Source organism: Tursiops truncatus, chromosome 8, assembly GCF_011762595.2.
Source record: "Tursiops truncatus isolate mTurTru1 chromosome 8, mTurTru1.mat.Y, whole genome shotgun sequence".
Classification (NCBI taxonomy): Eukaryota; Metazoa; Chordata; class Mammalia; order Artiodactyla; family Delphinidae; genus Tursiops; species Tursiops truncatus.
In genome coordinates, this window is record NC_047041.1 from 99,996,846 (window position 1) to 100,013,742 (window position 16,897).

Sequence of the window (16,897 nt, forward strand, 5' to 3'; positions counted from 1 at the left end):
TGTCATCTGATGCTGTTAAGTGCCAGAGTTAGATATTTGCCACAAAGTTATTTTGGGAAATATTCTCTGCGCCTTTTTTCAGAGTGTTTCAATGGCCAGGAGTTTTTTTCCTGTCTGGGCTTTACCTGACCTTAAAAACTGTCAAGGACAGATGTAGTCCACTGACTGTTCTAGAAGATTTCCTCTGGTCAGATCACTTTTCCTCTCTGTGGCTGCTTGGCTGGCTACCTCCCCCTTCAGGAGGTTGCATCTTTACAGGATCTGCTGATCCTGCAATTGCCCTTCTGGTCATCAATTGCTGCTTTAGCAATCACAAAGCCTACAGTCTTCATCTTTATTACTTCCAGTCTACATTTCCGTTTTTAAAAGAATCAGGCACATTTCTAATCACTTGACCAGACGTAGGGAGAAGGCTTTGAATTTTGCAAGCCGACCAAAGAGAAGCCAAAAAGTGAACAAAATCCAGTATAAGCTAGATATCTGGTTTCAAATACAGTTTTCACTCAGGACCTCTTTTAGGCTACGAATAAAATTCAATTACGTGTCTTTTGTGCCATATTCTCAATTTTTAGTACCTCATTTTACCATCCCCCATAACCACAGCCAGGATGTTATCTCCTGGCTCTTCCTTTTTCATTAGCTCAGCGTTTTTTTCATTCAGAATGTGTCCTCTCTATTTAGAGGAAAGGACAACCTTGAGACCCAAGGTGGATACCTCTTTCGGAGCAGTAACGAGATAAGAACATGAAGCAGGTTCTGCGGCTGCATTGCAGTGTGATTGGAATAAGTAATAGTTTTTCACTCTGTACAGCATCTTTCTCCACCTACCAAATGGGAGATCGTGCCATCTCTGCCTCATGGTGATGAGATATTACGACACATCCAGAAAAATTCATAAAGCACCTTGCAGAGCGGGCCTGCAGAAAACTGTGGTTTTCACCATTGGAGTTAAGAGCGGGAACGCATCAGACAAAAGACATCGGCCCTGGAATCTGTGGGAAAGATATTCTCCACTAACGGAAGCAAAAAGAAACTCCTATCGTTAAGACACATAATTAGCCTACGCTAAAACATTCACAAAACGAGCCGTGAAGCAACAGTAAGCCGCAGGCCCCCCTCCCACTTCGGCCGCAGTGGTGGGCGGGGCTTGATGCTTGGCCACGCCCCTTGCGCCTGGTTCCCGCGGGGCACGGCCCACCCCAGCCACTGGCCCTGGCGCTGGGCGAAGCCAGTTTTGCCCCTCCTTCCCTGTTAGAGCGCGGAGGGACAGTTCTTGCGCCTGCGCCCTGCGTCACTGGGCGCCTCAACTTGACCGCCCCCCGCCCGCGCCACCAGCCCGAGGGCCCTTTGTGCGCCTGCGCGCTCGCGCTTCCGCCCTCTCGCGGCGCTCGGCTAAGGCAGTCTGTCTGTCGGACTCTGTCCTCGGAGCGAGGAGAGGCGAGGCGACTTCGGAGAGCCAGCCGCCCTATTATTTTCTTTTCCCTCCCTCTCTCCCGTCCCACATCGCTATTCACCCCTCTCCCGCCTTTGCTTGCGCAGCCATGGCGGAGCCGTCGGCGGCCACTCAGTCCCCATCCGTCTCCTCGTCATCCTCCGTGGCCGAGTCCTCTGCGCCCGGTGGCGGCGGCGGGAGCCCGGGAGCCTGCCCCGCCCTGGGGACGAAGAGCTGCGGCTCCTCCTGTGCTGGTGAGGCGCGCCGGGGGACCCCGACCTCGGGAGGGGGGTGCCTTCGGGGTCAGGGACTGCAAGTCACTCTTGCGTACTGGAGGCTTCAGCCCCCGGGAAGGAGCGTCTGGAAAATGGGGTAAGGGGGAGGGGAGCGTCAGGTCTTGCAGGCGGTGAGGGAATAACGGGGTGTGAGGAAAACAGGTTGGGGGAGGGGAGATACTCTGGAGAGTGGGCGTTAACGCCGAGACTGGGCAGGTGGGAAAAGACACGGGTTCGGGGGGAGCCGTCCTCTGAACCAGGGTGATTTAGTGGAGGATTAGAGAGATTGAGCGGATTGGGGCAGGTTGGTGGTAGGAGAAATGACTCCTTACGATTTTGAGGGGATGGTGGTGAAAGGGTTGGGTTGCATTGCAGGTTTTGCAAACAGGTGTTGACATAATCAGCCATTCGTAGTCTTCCAAAAATCATGGGTTTTTTTGGTTGCCCGTGGGAAAGATGAGGAAGTTTAATGGCAACACTGAGGCCGTTTTCTATACTGTTTTCATCTGCTGTTAATTTTTTGTGGCCAGACACCGAATGCCCGATTTTTCTGAGGCTCCGAGGTAGAAGGAGGCGTGATGAGAATAGCTCAGGGAAGATTTGGGAGGGAGCTGCTGATGGTCCAAGATGGATCCGTGGCTGCATCTGCAACACAGCCTGCTCTTCACTGGCGCGGCGTGGGGGTGGGGACACGAGGGTAGCTGCTTATATTCTAGAGGATAATAGGTAGAGTCATGCCAAGCCATCAACATATTTTAATTTCATGCTTTTTGTCGGCTATTATTGATCGAAGTATAACAAAAGGGGGTGTTTCCCGCAGACAGGGGGAGGGGGAGAAAAGTCAGACAAAGCAGGGGCTGGTTGAACCCCCTTCTCCTCCCATCTCTGTGAAAGACTAGGAGGGAAGCTGCAGGCCGCTTTCAGTTTCCATTGTATAACGCGTCTGCCTGGTGGTGGGAGCTGGCTGGCAAGCTCCCCTCGTGCAGAGATCTGCAGTGCAGATGCCTTCTTGAGGGGGGAAAAAAAAAGCACCATGAGCAGGTGGTGATTCTTAAAGGAACTCAGTCTTCCAAGAAAAAGAAAAAAAAAAGCATTTTGTCAAAAGAAGGGCCATAAGCTTGGCAGAGTACAGATAATTTTGCTGTTTATTTAGTTACCTTAAAGGATTTTGAGACGTTTTAAAATGCTTCAACGTCTCCTTTGCCAGAATCTTGGGTTGATTGTTCTAAAGAACAAAACTGATCTTAGCCCTAAATATATTCTCTACGTGTTTTTCGAACAGTGGATTTCCACGTAAGAGCTTTGGTACTCATTTGGATTTTCCAGTATGGTTATGGCCATTTCAGTAGAAACAGTATCAGAGGAAGCTTCTGCAAGGCCAAGATTACATGTCCAGATAAATGAACGAAGCAAGCAAATTTAGAACCCTTGTCCCCTTTAAACTACCACTGCTTCTCCTCCAAATTTTTGTGTTCTGGGCAAAGGTCCAGATGAACAGCAGCTTCCTTATATATTTAGCAACTTGGTGTTTTGGCTCTAATCACTTGTCATTGGTTACTGTTTGGTTTTTGGCCCTTTTGTGCATACCTTTTGATTTCTCTTGGTTTTAAATTTTTGATACAGTTGAAAAATAAATTAGATACTCTCTCCACCTTAAAGTCTTACCCATTGCAAATATGTATTAATATTGTGTAAAAATCATTAATACAGTTTTAGTGGGTTCAGTGCAAGATCCTCATTTGTCAGGTCAGTACTGGAAAAGTTTAGCTTAAGACACTGCAGTATATAGTCATCATTTCATTGCAGAAGCTCTTCCTCCTTACAGAATGCTTTCTCCATCTCTGAGGAAATGTCTCAAGCTTTTGCACCATGAAAATAAGATGAAGTCTGTTATTCCAAAATTTGACTCATTTAAAATGGATTCTTGGGCTTCCCTGGTGGCGCAGTAATTGAGAGTCCGCCTGCCGATGCAGGGGACACGGGTTCGTGCCCCGGTCCGGGAAGATCCCATATGCCGCAGAGCGGCTGGGCCCGTGAGCCATGGCCGCTGAGCCTGCGCGTCCGGAGCCTGTGCTCCGCAACGGGAGAGGCCACAACAGTGAGATGCCCGCGTACCGCAAAAAAAAAAAAAAAAAAAAAAGGATTCTTAAAAAATTTACCTTGTTTTAAAAATCTCTAAGTGTTGATGTCAACCTTTAGCTTCACTTTCATTCACCAAGCTCCTCTTGGTTTTAGAGACTTTCAAAAAATAAAAAAAAGAAGAGGAAGTGGTCACTTGGTGCCTGCAGGAGACAATTGTGTCTTGACTGACCTGTCCAAATTTTAGAAATTTAGTTCCTACCTAAAGGTGATCAGCAATAGCACTCTCTCTTCCAGTGCATCGGGTGTTAGTGCAGCTGGCAGTGATGTACGCTTGGAGAAGGTCGGGGCCAGGATTGGCTTCCCAGATTTCTGCCTTTGAAGGAAAGTGAGGATTTCAAAGGCAGAAATTTGAGGTTGAGGTAGAAAATACGGAAATAATGAGTGCTCTTTTCAGGATGAGGGTTGCCTTATTAGACATCAAGTATAGATACCTGTCTATTGTCTGATGTTTAAAAGTGCTTTAATAGCTTGTTGTCTATAGCCTTTGAAATTCTATAACTTGCTAGGGACTATTCTTTATTACTGCTCTGAAAATCATGGTGCCAAAATAAAGCTACATTTCTTGTGTCTGTTTGTGGAAGTTAGCTTAAAGCAAAAACAGCTTGGACAACTAAAAAATATTTTAATGCTTTAAATACTTCTTTTTCACTCATGAAACTAAGTTGTTCTGTGTACTTTCTAAGGCATCATTTTTACGCTTTGTTCTAACACGTCAATCAATCATATGATTATGTAACTTGTATTTTCAGTCTTAACTCTTAAGTAAAAAAGAACTCTGACCACCCGTTCAACGCTGACAGCTGTATTGTATTCATGTCCCATTAGCAGTGACAGTATAACATGGTGATAAACACACAGACTTGAGCCCCAGAGACACCTAGATTTCAATCCTGTCTCTCTCATTAATTGTATGACCTTGTGTACATCCTAAGCCTCAGGAACGTGACCTAGACAAATTTGCTTTGCTGCCGTTAGATCCTAACTTTGATTGAATAACGATACCTAGTACTTGATACATCTATTTACAGGTTTGAAACACATAGATACAAAAAACAGTTGAATTACAAGTGAGAAATCATTTAATCTTCCTCCCAGTAAAGGATGCTCTATCTTTTTCTGCTTTCTAAAAGCGAGTCAGTTGTTTCAGCTTTTGACCCCTCATATTAATAAGAGCTGCCACTCCTTTCACTCACCTGATCTGTTAAAGAAGTTGAGGGGGAGCCAGGATGTTTCATAGATCGCTTGGCATCAGTATGCTTAAATACTTTCTGCAGCATTCTGACCATAAGTATAGTCATGATACATTGTGAAACTCCTATCAGTGGAAGCAAGAGTACAGGAGACAGCAAGAATGAATGGTCATGTCAATATGGTTCACAAATGCCTGTTGACTAAGGTGGTTTTTATTCCCCAGGAATAGAAGATTTCTTTTAATGCTGTTTTCTTTTAGAGTCCATTCACAAATAGTTTAACGACTATGATCAAACAAACCAGTCTGCATATATTTAACACTTACACCTTCCTTAAATTGAAATCTCTTGGGAATTGTTTATGTAGTAGCTGGTAAGAGCATCAGTGTTTTTATTTTTATTATTTTAGTGATGGTCTGAAAACAAAATAAAACTCATACTATTGCTTTTATTGTATTCTGTGGTGAGGAAATTATATACTGGTCCTGATATAGGATGCACCTGTTTAATCCTGTGCAGGTTACAAACGTTTGTAAACAAAGCTTGGTAGTGAAGGAATTGGTGCTGTGCCTTTGAAGGGCCAGGGGAAAGTTAAGGTTTCCAGTTTTGTGTGAGCCAAGAGGTTGTTTGTTCTTTAGAAGGGCGCTTCTCTTTAGACTAGCCATAAACCTAGAATTTACCACTTTTGTAATTCTGAGCAGAATTAACAAAAGCTCCAAATAAATGGTTAGCTATGCATATTTGTTGCGTGTACCTAGCTTATAGTTTGTGTTCAACTTTATTGTTAATGATGAATTTATAACTGCCTCCTAAACTGTACAGACTTGTGAAAAATATATAAATTTCATAATAAAACGTTTAAAATAAAAACTACCAAGTCGGTATTATGTTCGTATCAGGAGTTGTGCAGGAGACTGACAGCTTTTATTCTGTTTATTCATAACAACTATTCTAGAAATAATTTGGATCATCGGGTATGTTATAGGTGTTTTGAAAAAGTACGTATGCTACATAAGTTTAGCTGTAATCAGTATTGCTTGCGATTACATCATTGAAGTCTTTTACTGCATATCTGACTAGTAACATCTGTTATTAGAGTATGACATGTTACTCTGTAATACTGCAATTTCAGAGAGAATCTGTTTATTTATTTATTTATTTATTTGACGGGGTCGGGGGAGGCTGCACTGCATGGCTTGTGGGATCTTAGTTCCCCGACAAGGGACTGAACCCGGGCCACGGCAGTGAAAGCGCCGAGTCCTAACCACTGGACCGCCAGGGAATTCCCAGAGAGAATCCCTTTAAATACTGTATAGGATTTGCATTTCTGTTTTACGTTTTGGGGTGGTGGTGGTAATTGTTACCAATTAGCCTCCTCTTGTGATGGTCTCTTTAAATTTCAAAGAAATATTCGTATCTGTTTTTTCCAATCTACGTATCTGTTTTTTCCAACCTACTGGTTGAGTTTTGCCTGTAAGCACGTCATCATAACCTAGTGGGGAGGCGGGTTGGGGGGGTGGCAGAAGGAGCTGTTTGACTTGTTCCTCACTGGCAGTTTGCCCTTGAGGGTCTATTGAAGGGTATTCTGAAAAACATTTTTAGCAAAACTAATACAGAGCCACCTGAAGGCATTTCAGCAGTGAGCATTGTCTTCTTTTTACATAAAGGTGGAAATATTTGATTTTTTATATCTTATCTTTGTGTATTGCTTTATGGTTTGATTTGTGCCCATACATTAACTTAATTCAACAAATGTTTGAGCATACATTAAAGCTCTTTGTTAGGTGCTGTGCGTACAACATCTCTCTAAGAGGCTGTATTCAATAGGAGAAAGACTTATATTTTTTATCTGTGAGGTGGGTAGTGAAATAAATCTCACTTTACAGATGAGGAATCAGAAATTAAGTGATATGCCCAAAGGTTTGTGTCCGTGAAGTTGAAGATAGGATAAAACAGGGATAGAGGACCAACTCAGTTCTTTCAAATATGTACACTGCCTCTCTTTGAAATTTGAAACAACATGCGATAAAAACGGTTCAGTCACTCTCTTGAATTCAGTTATTGGTTTACTGAGTCCAGTTAACTTAGAAACCGTCACTTCTGGTCCCATGGTTCCTAAGCCGGGTGCCTTTTTGCTCCACCGTTCTACAGAAACATCTCTTGTCAAGTTCACCAGTTATTTTCCACATTGTTAAATCCAGTGGTTACTTCTCTTCCTCATTTTATTTTATTTTATTTTATTTTTTCTAAATTTATTTATTTATTTTTGGCTGCGTTGGATCTTCTTTGCTGTGTGCGGGCTTTCTCTAGCTGTGGTGAGCAGGGGCTACTCTTCGTTGCGGTGTGCGGGCTCCGCATTGCAGTGGGTTCTCTCATGCGGAGCTCTAGGCACTAGGCACGTGGGCTTCAGTAGTTGTGGCACACAGGCTCAGTAGTTGTGGCTCGCAGGCTTTAGAGCACAGGCTCAGTAGTTGTGGCGCAAGGACTTAGTTGCTCCGCGGCATGTGGGATCTTCCCGGACCAGGGCTCGAACCCGTGTCCCCTGCATTGGCAGGCGGATTCTTAACCACTGCACCACCAGGGAAGCCCTCTTCCTCATTTTAAATGCCCTTGATTCCTCCCTTTCCTTCATACAACAATTAGCAAATCCTGTTGATTCTACCTTCAGAATATATTCAGTGACTACTAGTTTTCTCAAGTTCCATTGCTACTACCCTGGTCCAGGCTGTTATCATAGCTCTCCTGGATCACTGCAGTTGCCTCCTAAGTGGTCTCCAGACTTTCTCCCTTGGCTCTCTTCAGTCTTTTCTCTGCACAGCAGCTGGTGTAAGCCTGCGAAAAATGTAAGTCAGATTATTTCACTCATTGGCAAATGCTCCAGTAGCTTCTGATCCCACTCAGATTAAATGCTGAAGTCCTTCGAAGGCTTATGAAGCCCTATAATATCTGGTCCCAGCCTCCGCCTTGCTCACCCAGCTTTAGCCACACTGATCTTGCTGTTCTTCACACCAGGAGTAGCTCTCTACCGCAGTATTATTTGCTGTTCACTGTACCTAGAATGCTCTTCCCTCATACATTCTCGCAGCTCTTCACTCTCTCACCTCCTTTAGGTCTTTTCCTGACCACCTGATCTAACTTGCACAAGAGAAAAAACACCTTATAGGCCTTTCCTGCTTTATTTTTCTTACCACTTGTCATAATCTATCTTACAGTATTTGACTTATTTATTTTGTATATTTTCTGTCTGCCACGGTAGAATATAAGTTCCATCAGAGTGGAGATTTTTGCTGCTTTATTCACTGCTCTATCTCTAATGCCTGAACAGAACCTGGCACAAAGCAGACCCTCAGATGTTTTTGAAAGAGAGCAGAGACCTTATTGTTTTTGTCCAGCAACTAAAACTAATCCTGGGCTCATAATAGATGTTCAATAAATTTATGGAATGGCTAGATAGTTGGAGAAACCCTATTCCCAGAAAAATATGCATATAAATGAAGTATTGCGTGAACTTTCACAGATTCATGAACTACTATGAAATCTACTCATAAACCTCAGGTAAAGAAAATTTAGTTTTTAAAAGTCAAATTATAAGCATTGGAAAAACTTACACATATGGAAATTGATATATTCATTTAGGTGCTGAGGAGAGAATTTTCATGTAAGCGCATAAAACTATATCCAAATATATCGTACGTTACTGTCCTTACTTCTGGACTTTAGGTATTAAGTCCACTAATGGCTTTAATCCATAAAATTATAACCACTTGAATGCCACATTTTGTGTATTAGAAAGAGACTCACTTCCAATAAGGACTCAATGGTAGGCTAGTCTGATGTGTCAGAATTTTAAAATATGTTAGAATAAGTTTGATTTCCATCTTACTCCTAACAGAATCTGAGATTTTGATCTGATACGTTTCAAACATTATTTGGAGAAGGGTAAGATATTCCTAACAACAGTAAATGTAGCACTACTTTAGAAGTTGGGTTATTAAAATATTTGTAACCAATTTACTGTTTATACAGTCCAATTTGTTTCTTTCTGTCAGGCTTTCTAATGTTTCTTGTGCGACAAGAGTTCTGCTTATTTTTCCTCTTAGATTGCATATGCATTTACTCCACAAACGTACAAAGAAAGCTTTCCAACTCTTTTTAGTGTTGTAACAGAGTGAGCATCTTGACTTATACCAGAGGGAACTACATTGCTACATTAGTAGGACTAATATCCAGTAGGTACTCAAAGTCTGTTTTTGAAATAACAATTTAAACTTTTACTATTTAGTTTTCACCAAACATTCATTAAGGCTCTATAACGTTCAGGCCTCCATATTCTGTGCCTTCTACTATATGCTGACCATCATATTCTGTGCCTTATGAAAGATACAGGGACATGTAAGGTGGCCCTTAGCCGTAAGGTGCTTCCAGTCAGGTTGGAATTTATTTCCAATAGCAAATAAATTGAATTTATTTAACTAGATATTAGATCTTATCTAGGTTTATTGGTTCCAGAGGACCAAAACATTACTAATTGGTCTATTTGCCGTAGTTATATTAGCTCTAGTAAATTAAAAATTAGCCTGCCAGTTTATGTAGATTCTCCCCATGCCTTAAGTTTGGAAAGTGCTTAGTAACTTGCTTCCAAAGGGCACAGTGTAGAAGGGTGGGGAGAAGTACTACCATGGAGAAACTTGGCAAACTCTACCTCAGCCAGGGGATCAAGGTTAATATCATCAGTGGTTAAGTCACATTGATAGTATGAACCGTTGATATGGTATGACAAGGATGGCCCTTCATCTCAGTGGAGGATTACCTCCCTAAAACTCATAACTCCAGTCTAACCATGAGAAAAACATCAGACAAATCCAAATTGAGGGGCATTCTGTAAAATATCTGAGCAGCACTGCTCAAAATTGTCCAGATCATCAAAAGTAAGGAAAGTCTGAGAAATTGTCGTAGCCCACAGGAGGCTCCAGAGACATGATGACAAAACGTGACGTGGTATCCTGGATGGGATCTTAGAACATGAAGGGGGCATTAGGGAAAAATTAATGAAATCACAACGAAGTGTGGGCTTTACTTATTAGTAGTGTATCAACATTAGTTCATTAACTCTGACAAATGTACCACAATACTAATGTAACATGTTAATGGCGGAAACAGTGCTGGATATAAAGCAACACTCTGCAATCTTTTTGCCTTTTCTGTAAATCTAAAATTATTCTAAAATAATTTTTTTTCAAAAAGAGAGAGAGAGAAAGACTTAATCATGAAATAGAAATTATTTTGGAAGAGGCAGGCAGGTCCGAGTAATGCAGTGGAGGTCCTAGCCAGCACAAAAAGGTAAGAAAAAGAAAAAAATGGCATTAAGTTTTGGGAGAAAAATCAGTCTGCCTATTCCTGGAGCTCTGATGGGGGAGAGGGCAGTAATTGGCTCCGTTTAGCAGTTTTTACTGAGATCATGAGTTGACATCAAGAATTGTGGTCATGAGAAAGAGTGGAAAGATTGACATTTTTTTGTGGCCCAGCTATAAAGCAAAAAGGAAAACTAAATGATAAAAATCATTTGTTTTGATATTAGAGAGAATTTTAAAATTTTACTTATTTATTTATTTAGCTGCACCGGGTCTTAGTTGGCGGCACATGGGATCTTTAAGTTGCAGCCTGTGGGATCTTTAGTTGCAGCACGCGAACTCTTAGTTGCGGCACGCGAACTCTTAGTTGCGGTATGTGGGATCTAGTTCCCTGAACAGGGATCAAACCCGGGCCTGCTGCATTGGGAGAGCGGAGTCTTAGCCACTGGACCACCAGGGAAGTCCCTAGAGAGAATATTAATATTAGAGAGAAAAGATGTTTAAAAGAACTGATGAATGTCTCATTTTCATTATATTAGTTTTAGATAAAATTTCAAATACTTTATTTTTCCTTATGTATTAGAAAATGCTTTAATAATCTATAGAAACTAACACAAAGGAAAAAGCTTTGGCGTTAAATTGTAGAAGTCATTCTACAAAGTTGTTCTTAGAGTAACTTACTTCTCTAAAAAATAGTCTGTATTCTGCTGGTGTTGAAGGACAGATATCACCAAAATAAACAATTCACTGAAGCTGTTTTTACTGCAGTTTAGAAAATTCAAACAGTCAGATTTATTTAGTATATTTTCCCCAGGTGATCTGACTGGTAGAGTGAGAGAGAAGAAGCACAGGCTTTCAGGAAAAGTTCAAGTTTAAATCTTGATTCTGACACTTATAAGCTTCAGTTTTTGTAAGGATTTGATTTATAATGTATATAAATACTTAATTCAGTGTCTATCACAGATACCTGGGACTCAGTAAGTGAAATGAAGCTGTTTTCAAAGAGAGTATAATTTTTTTTTTTTAGTTTTAGTTTTGACAGTTTGTTGCAGCTTAAAGTATTATCAATATTGAAAATCCAGTGGTGTGAAGACTAATAAGATTATTCACTAAATGGTTTTATTGAAAGACTTGCTAGAGATCCCATTTTAGGTGTCCTTTTTCTCCCTTTAAGTAACTACCCCATTCCATGTAGGTGGGGAGCATAGGTATGTGTTAGGAAGTATAAGAAAAATGTGTGTTCATAATAGAAAATTTAGGAAACAAAAACGTAAAGAAAATTAAACATCCGTGGGTACTATATCCTTTCATTTTGTAACAATAATTTTTTTTCTTTTTTTCTTTTTTTTTTTGCCGTACGCGGGCCTCTCACTGCTGCGGCCCCTCCCGCTGCGGAGCACAGGCTCCGGACGCGCAGGCTCAGCGGCCATGGCTCACGGGCCCAGCCGCTCCGCGGCATGTGGGATCTTCCCAGACTGGGGCATGAACCCGTGTCCCATGCATCGGCAGGCGGACTCTCAACCACTGCGCCACCAGGGAAGACCTACAATACAGTTTTTAATGAATAGTATCCCATCGTATGGATATACCAAAACCTGTTTAACCAGTCCCTAATAGATTTTTATTAAATTTCCTTAATATTTGTGATGAACAATCTTATAACTTCATATTTGCACAGATTTATGGGACTTCCCTTGTGGTCCAGTGGTTAAGAATTTGCCTTCCAATGCAGGGGATGCAGGTTCGAACCCTGGTTGGGGAACTAAGATCCCACGTGCCGTGGGGCAACTAAGCCCACACCCATGCGCCACAATGGAAGAGCCTGCATGCCGCAACTAAGACCCGACACAGCCAAATAAATAAATAAAACATATATGCACGGATTTATTATTTTATATATAAATAAATCTAATTATTTATTGGAATTAGATTTCATCAGGTCCACTCGTACTTTTTTATCCCTTACCTTCCAGCAACTTCCTGGACTTTGTTCCTGCAAATATTGCTGCTTTTTCATGTTCAGTCTTTTTCCTTCTACTTGCTCCTTTCTCTATATAAATACGCTTGTCATTTCCATTCCTAAAACTCTTTCCCTTGACTCTGCCTCTCCCTCTAGCTGCTGCCCAGTTTTTAGTCCTTCCCTTTATCATCATACTTCACACACTTTAAACTTCCATTCAGTCTTCAGTGCCTGGCCCGCTCCCCACCCCTCTAACTATAGAGTCATCAATGCTAAATTACTTGATTACTTAATTTCAGTGACCCATCTGAAAGTCTTAACCACTCATCGGCTTTTTTTTTTAATATATTCATTTGTTTATTTGTTTTTATTTTTGGCTGTGTTGGGTCTTCGTTGCTGTGCATGAGCTTTCTCTAGTTGCAGCAAGCGGGGGCTACTCTGTTGCGGTATGCGGGCTTCTCATTGTTGTGGATTCTCTTGTTGCAGAGCACGGGCTCTAGAGCGCAGGCTCAGTGTTGTGGCACATGGGCTTAGTTGCTCTGCGGCATGTGGGGTCTTCCCGGACCAGGGCTTGAACCCATGTCCCCTGAATTGGGAGGTGGATTCTTAACCACTGTGCCACCAGGGAAGCCCCACTCATTGGCTTTTGACTCTGTTAATCGTTCCCTAAAGCTTTCTCCAAGTGACACCATTTTCTCCCACATTGACTCCTTTCTGTCTCCTTCACTGATAGTTCTTTCTTGCTCCTCTTTAAATATTGGTAGTGTATCTCAAGCTTCCATTGTTAACAGCTCTCTGATTCTCCCTGGACAAATTCATTCACTCCAGTGGTGTCAGTTCTCACCCAGATGTTAACTCCCAGATGTTTATCTATAACCCTTACCTGTCTCCTGAGCTTATTCATATTGGCAAACAGTTTCCTCTTTGATATGCCTTAGACAACTTATTTTTTAGTGGAAATTAATATAAAGAATTCCTTCTCCTCTGTTTCATTCCCCAACCAAGTGGCATTTCATGTAGTCCTTCAGTCCTTTGATTTTTGCTTCTCCAGTCTCCAACATCCAATGACCAAGTCCAGGCCATTCTGTTCTGTCATATCTATCCCCTTTTTCCCATCCTCACTGCCTTAGTTAAGCCCTCATGTCTTGCCAAGATTATGTAGTAGCTTTTCATTTAAGTCCATACTCTACCCCGCTGCCAGAGTTCTCTTTAAAATACATGTGGCATTGTGAATCCCTTACCTCCAGTGATGCCTCATTATATATAATATCCAAATTTCATTACATGACATTTAAAGCCATTTGGAATCTGATCAGTTGTTCCTTCTCCCCAGAATGCCTTCCCCTGTCTTGTTCACCTGACGAACATCTCTTCTGCCTCTGCTGCGTTCCCACAATGCATACGGTTTTGCTGGTTTGTCTTTTTCAGTTGCTTGTGCACAACCATCATCTCTGTGCTAAGACAGTGCCTAGACCTAGCTACTTGAAGATAATGTTTGATTTAATTAATAGTATTTGAGCATTAAGGTTGCCTTTTTGGGGGTTCAGTTGCCCGTAGCATAAATATGGCATATGAGTACAACATGGTTGTGTAAGTTAGAAGACCTCATGCAATATTGTTGCAAACTACTACTGGTTATCTGTGTTCTGTATCAGAATAGATGCTATTGCATAAAACTTTGTATGTCGAAATTTTCCATTAGGAGAGGTGTCAGGTGGAGATGAAAAGTTCATAGGATCTTTTTTGTCATCAGGCTTATTTAGCATTTGGATTTTCAGATTTGTTCAGTTGGCAGAGATTTAATGTTGCAGATAATTGCATACAGAAGTGAACCCATCTGGGGGCCTTCCTGGTGGCGCAGTGATTAAGAATCCGCCTCCCAATGCAGGGGAGACGGGTTTGAGCCCTGGTCCGGGAAGATTCCCACATGCTGCGGAGCAACTAAGCCCCGTGCGCCACAACTACGGAGCCTGCGCCCTAGAGCCCATGTGCCACAACTACTGAAGCCCGAGCGCCTAGAGCCCGTGCTCTTCAACAAGAGAAGCCACTGCAGTGAGAAGCCAGTGCACCATAACAAAGAGTAGCTCCCTCTCGCTGCAACTAAAGAAAGTCCGTGCACAGCAACGAAGACCCAACGCAGCCATAAATAAATAAATAAATTTAAAAGAAAAGAAATGAACCCATCTGGAAACATTAAAGAAATAGAAATGCTTGCTTTAACAAGGAAAGGTGAATTGTTTTTCATTTGTAGGAGTAAATGTGATGCTTAATTTTAAGATAATTAAAAAGTAGTGAATTTTAAAATTCTGGTTTTGAGTTACTGAATTACTGCCTCTTGTCCACTAAATTCTGCCTTGGTGTTAACATGCTCCATTTCTGTTGACTAAATAGTTTGCTTTTTTGTTTTGTTTTGTTTTTGTTTTTGTTTTTGTTTGTTTTCTGCGGCACGCGGGCCTCTCACCGCTGCGGCCTCTCCTGCCGCGGAGCACAGGCTCCGGACTCACAGGCTCAGCGGCCACGGCTCACGGGCCCAGCCTCTCCGCGGCACGTGGGATCCCTCCGGACCGGGGCACGAACCCGCGTCCCCTGCATCGGCAGGCGGACCCCCAACCACTGTGCCACCAGGGAAGCCCAATAGTTTGCTTTTTTTAACTGAAGTATAGTTGATGTTCAATATTATGTACATTACAGATGCACAGTGCAGTGATTCACAATTTTTACAGGTTATACTCCATTTATAGTTACTATAAAATATAGGCTATATTCCCTGTGTTGTATTTAGATTAGTACTTACAGATATAGTGATGGCCCAGTCCTTTAAAGCAATCTCCTCATTTTAAGTGTATTTCTAATATTTGTGAAAACATTTTTATAATTGCAAGAAAAAAGGCGTTAAGTAAAGATCAGTATATTTAGGGGCACTTTTGGAGGGTTTTGTTTTTCACATGCTGTTTTTATTAATTTTTTTCCATTTTACCAATGGCAATTTATATTCTGTTTGATTATTTTTAAGGCCAAAGGTTGTAGTGAAAAGCAAATCTCCCTCCTGCCCCAGACCTCAAAGTCCCTGTTTTTGCCAGTTAACAAATGGAGGCACACTGTATGCACTTAAGTACTTTGGTGTTTTTGTTTTTTTTTTTTGTGGTACGCAGGCCTCCCACTGTTGTGGCCTCTCCCATTGAGGAGCACAGGCTCCGGACGCGCAGGCTCAGCGGCCATGGCTCACGGGCCCAGCCTCTCCGCGGCACGTGGGATCCTCCCGGACCGGGGCACGAACCCGTGTCCCCTGCATCGGCAGGCGGACTCTCGACCACTGCGCCAGCAGGGGAGCCCCAGTACTTTGTGGGTTTTTTTTTGTTTTGTTTTTTTTTGTTTTTTTTTTGCGGTACGCGGGCGTCTCACTGTTGTGGCCTCTTCCGTTGCGGAGCACAGGCTCCGGACGCGCAGGCTCAGCGGCCATGGCTCACGGGCCCAGCCGCTTCGTGGCATGTGGGATCTTCCTGGACCGGGACACGAACCCGCGTCCCCTGCATCGGCAGGCGGACTCTCAACCACTGTGCCACCAGGGAAGCCCAGTACTTTGGTTTTTAATTTAATGTATCAACATATATAGCTGTTCCTCATTCTTTTTCATAGCAGCAAGTATTCCATTATTTGGATGTAACTAAGTAGACGTCTATTGATGGTCATTTAGATTATTCCTAGTATTTATAACCAGTGCTCTATATCCTTGTATACATGTATTTGTACATATATGCAAGTATATCTGCCAAGTTAAAGAATATGTGCAGGAGGTGGTGGAGATAGTTTATGCATTTAAAATTTTGATATGTGTTGCCAAATTTAGAGAAATATAATTTTAGAGATGGAAGATTTCTCATGTTGGTCCTGTTTCCTGGTGGTGCAGTGGTTGAGAGTCCGCCTGCTGATGCAGGGGACAGGGGTTCGTGCCCCGGTCTGGGAAGATCCCACATGCCGCAGAGCGGCTGGGCCCGTGAGCCATGGCTGCTGAGCCTGCGCGTCCGGAGCCTGTGCTCCGCAACGGGAGAGGCCACAACAGTGAGAGGCCCGCGTACCGCAAAAAAAAAAAAAGTATTCAGGGTCAATTTTACATATTTGCCAACTATAATGTTTAGTACTCATATTCGTGACTGACTCCTCAAAATGAAGTTGAAAATGGTTACAAGCAAAATCAGTTAGCACTCAGATCCCTGTTTTTCCTTTCCCACATGAAGTTGCTGGCGAGCATTATCTTTCTTGAGGTTATACTTGTTTAAAAATGCTAGGGGTTCCTCTTTTCTTCCTTTGCAGGTGAGAAAGAATATTTGACCAAAAAATTGAATTGATTAACTTTTAGAAATGCATCTTGAAAATGAAATAAGGTTTTGCTGCCAGGTGAGTGAAAACAGTAATTGGAAATACAGATTTGGGTTTTCTCATCTTGCTTAAACCCAGTGAAATTAAGATGCTTGGCCAAAAAAAAAAAAAGGAAAGTTCAAATTCCTGTGTGAGGTTGTCAAATTCTCACGCTGTATATTTTCTTTCAG

General features: G+C 42.3%; 1 protein-coding gene across 2 annotated transcripts in view; it reads left to right on the plus strand.

Moving 5' to 3' along the window:
- Positions 1 to 1,368: 1,368 nt before the first annotated feature.
- RTN3 (reticulon 3) overlaps positions 1,369 to 16,897 on the plus strand; it is a 62,359-nt gene continuing 46,830 nt past the window's right edge. Inside the window, exon 1 of one of the 2 annotated variants that reach the window (XM_019932625.3) lies at positions 1,369 to 1,686. In XM_019932625.3, the coding sequence (XP_019788184.1) occupies positions 1,542 to 1,686 (145 nt within the window). In that variant the 5' untranslated portion in view covers positions 1,369 to 1,541. Of the gene's footprint in view, positions 1,687 to 16,271; positions 16,746 to 16,897 lie in introns of those variants that run through there. The other variant, XM_073809099.1, reaches the window with a different exon arrangement.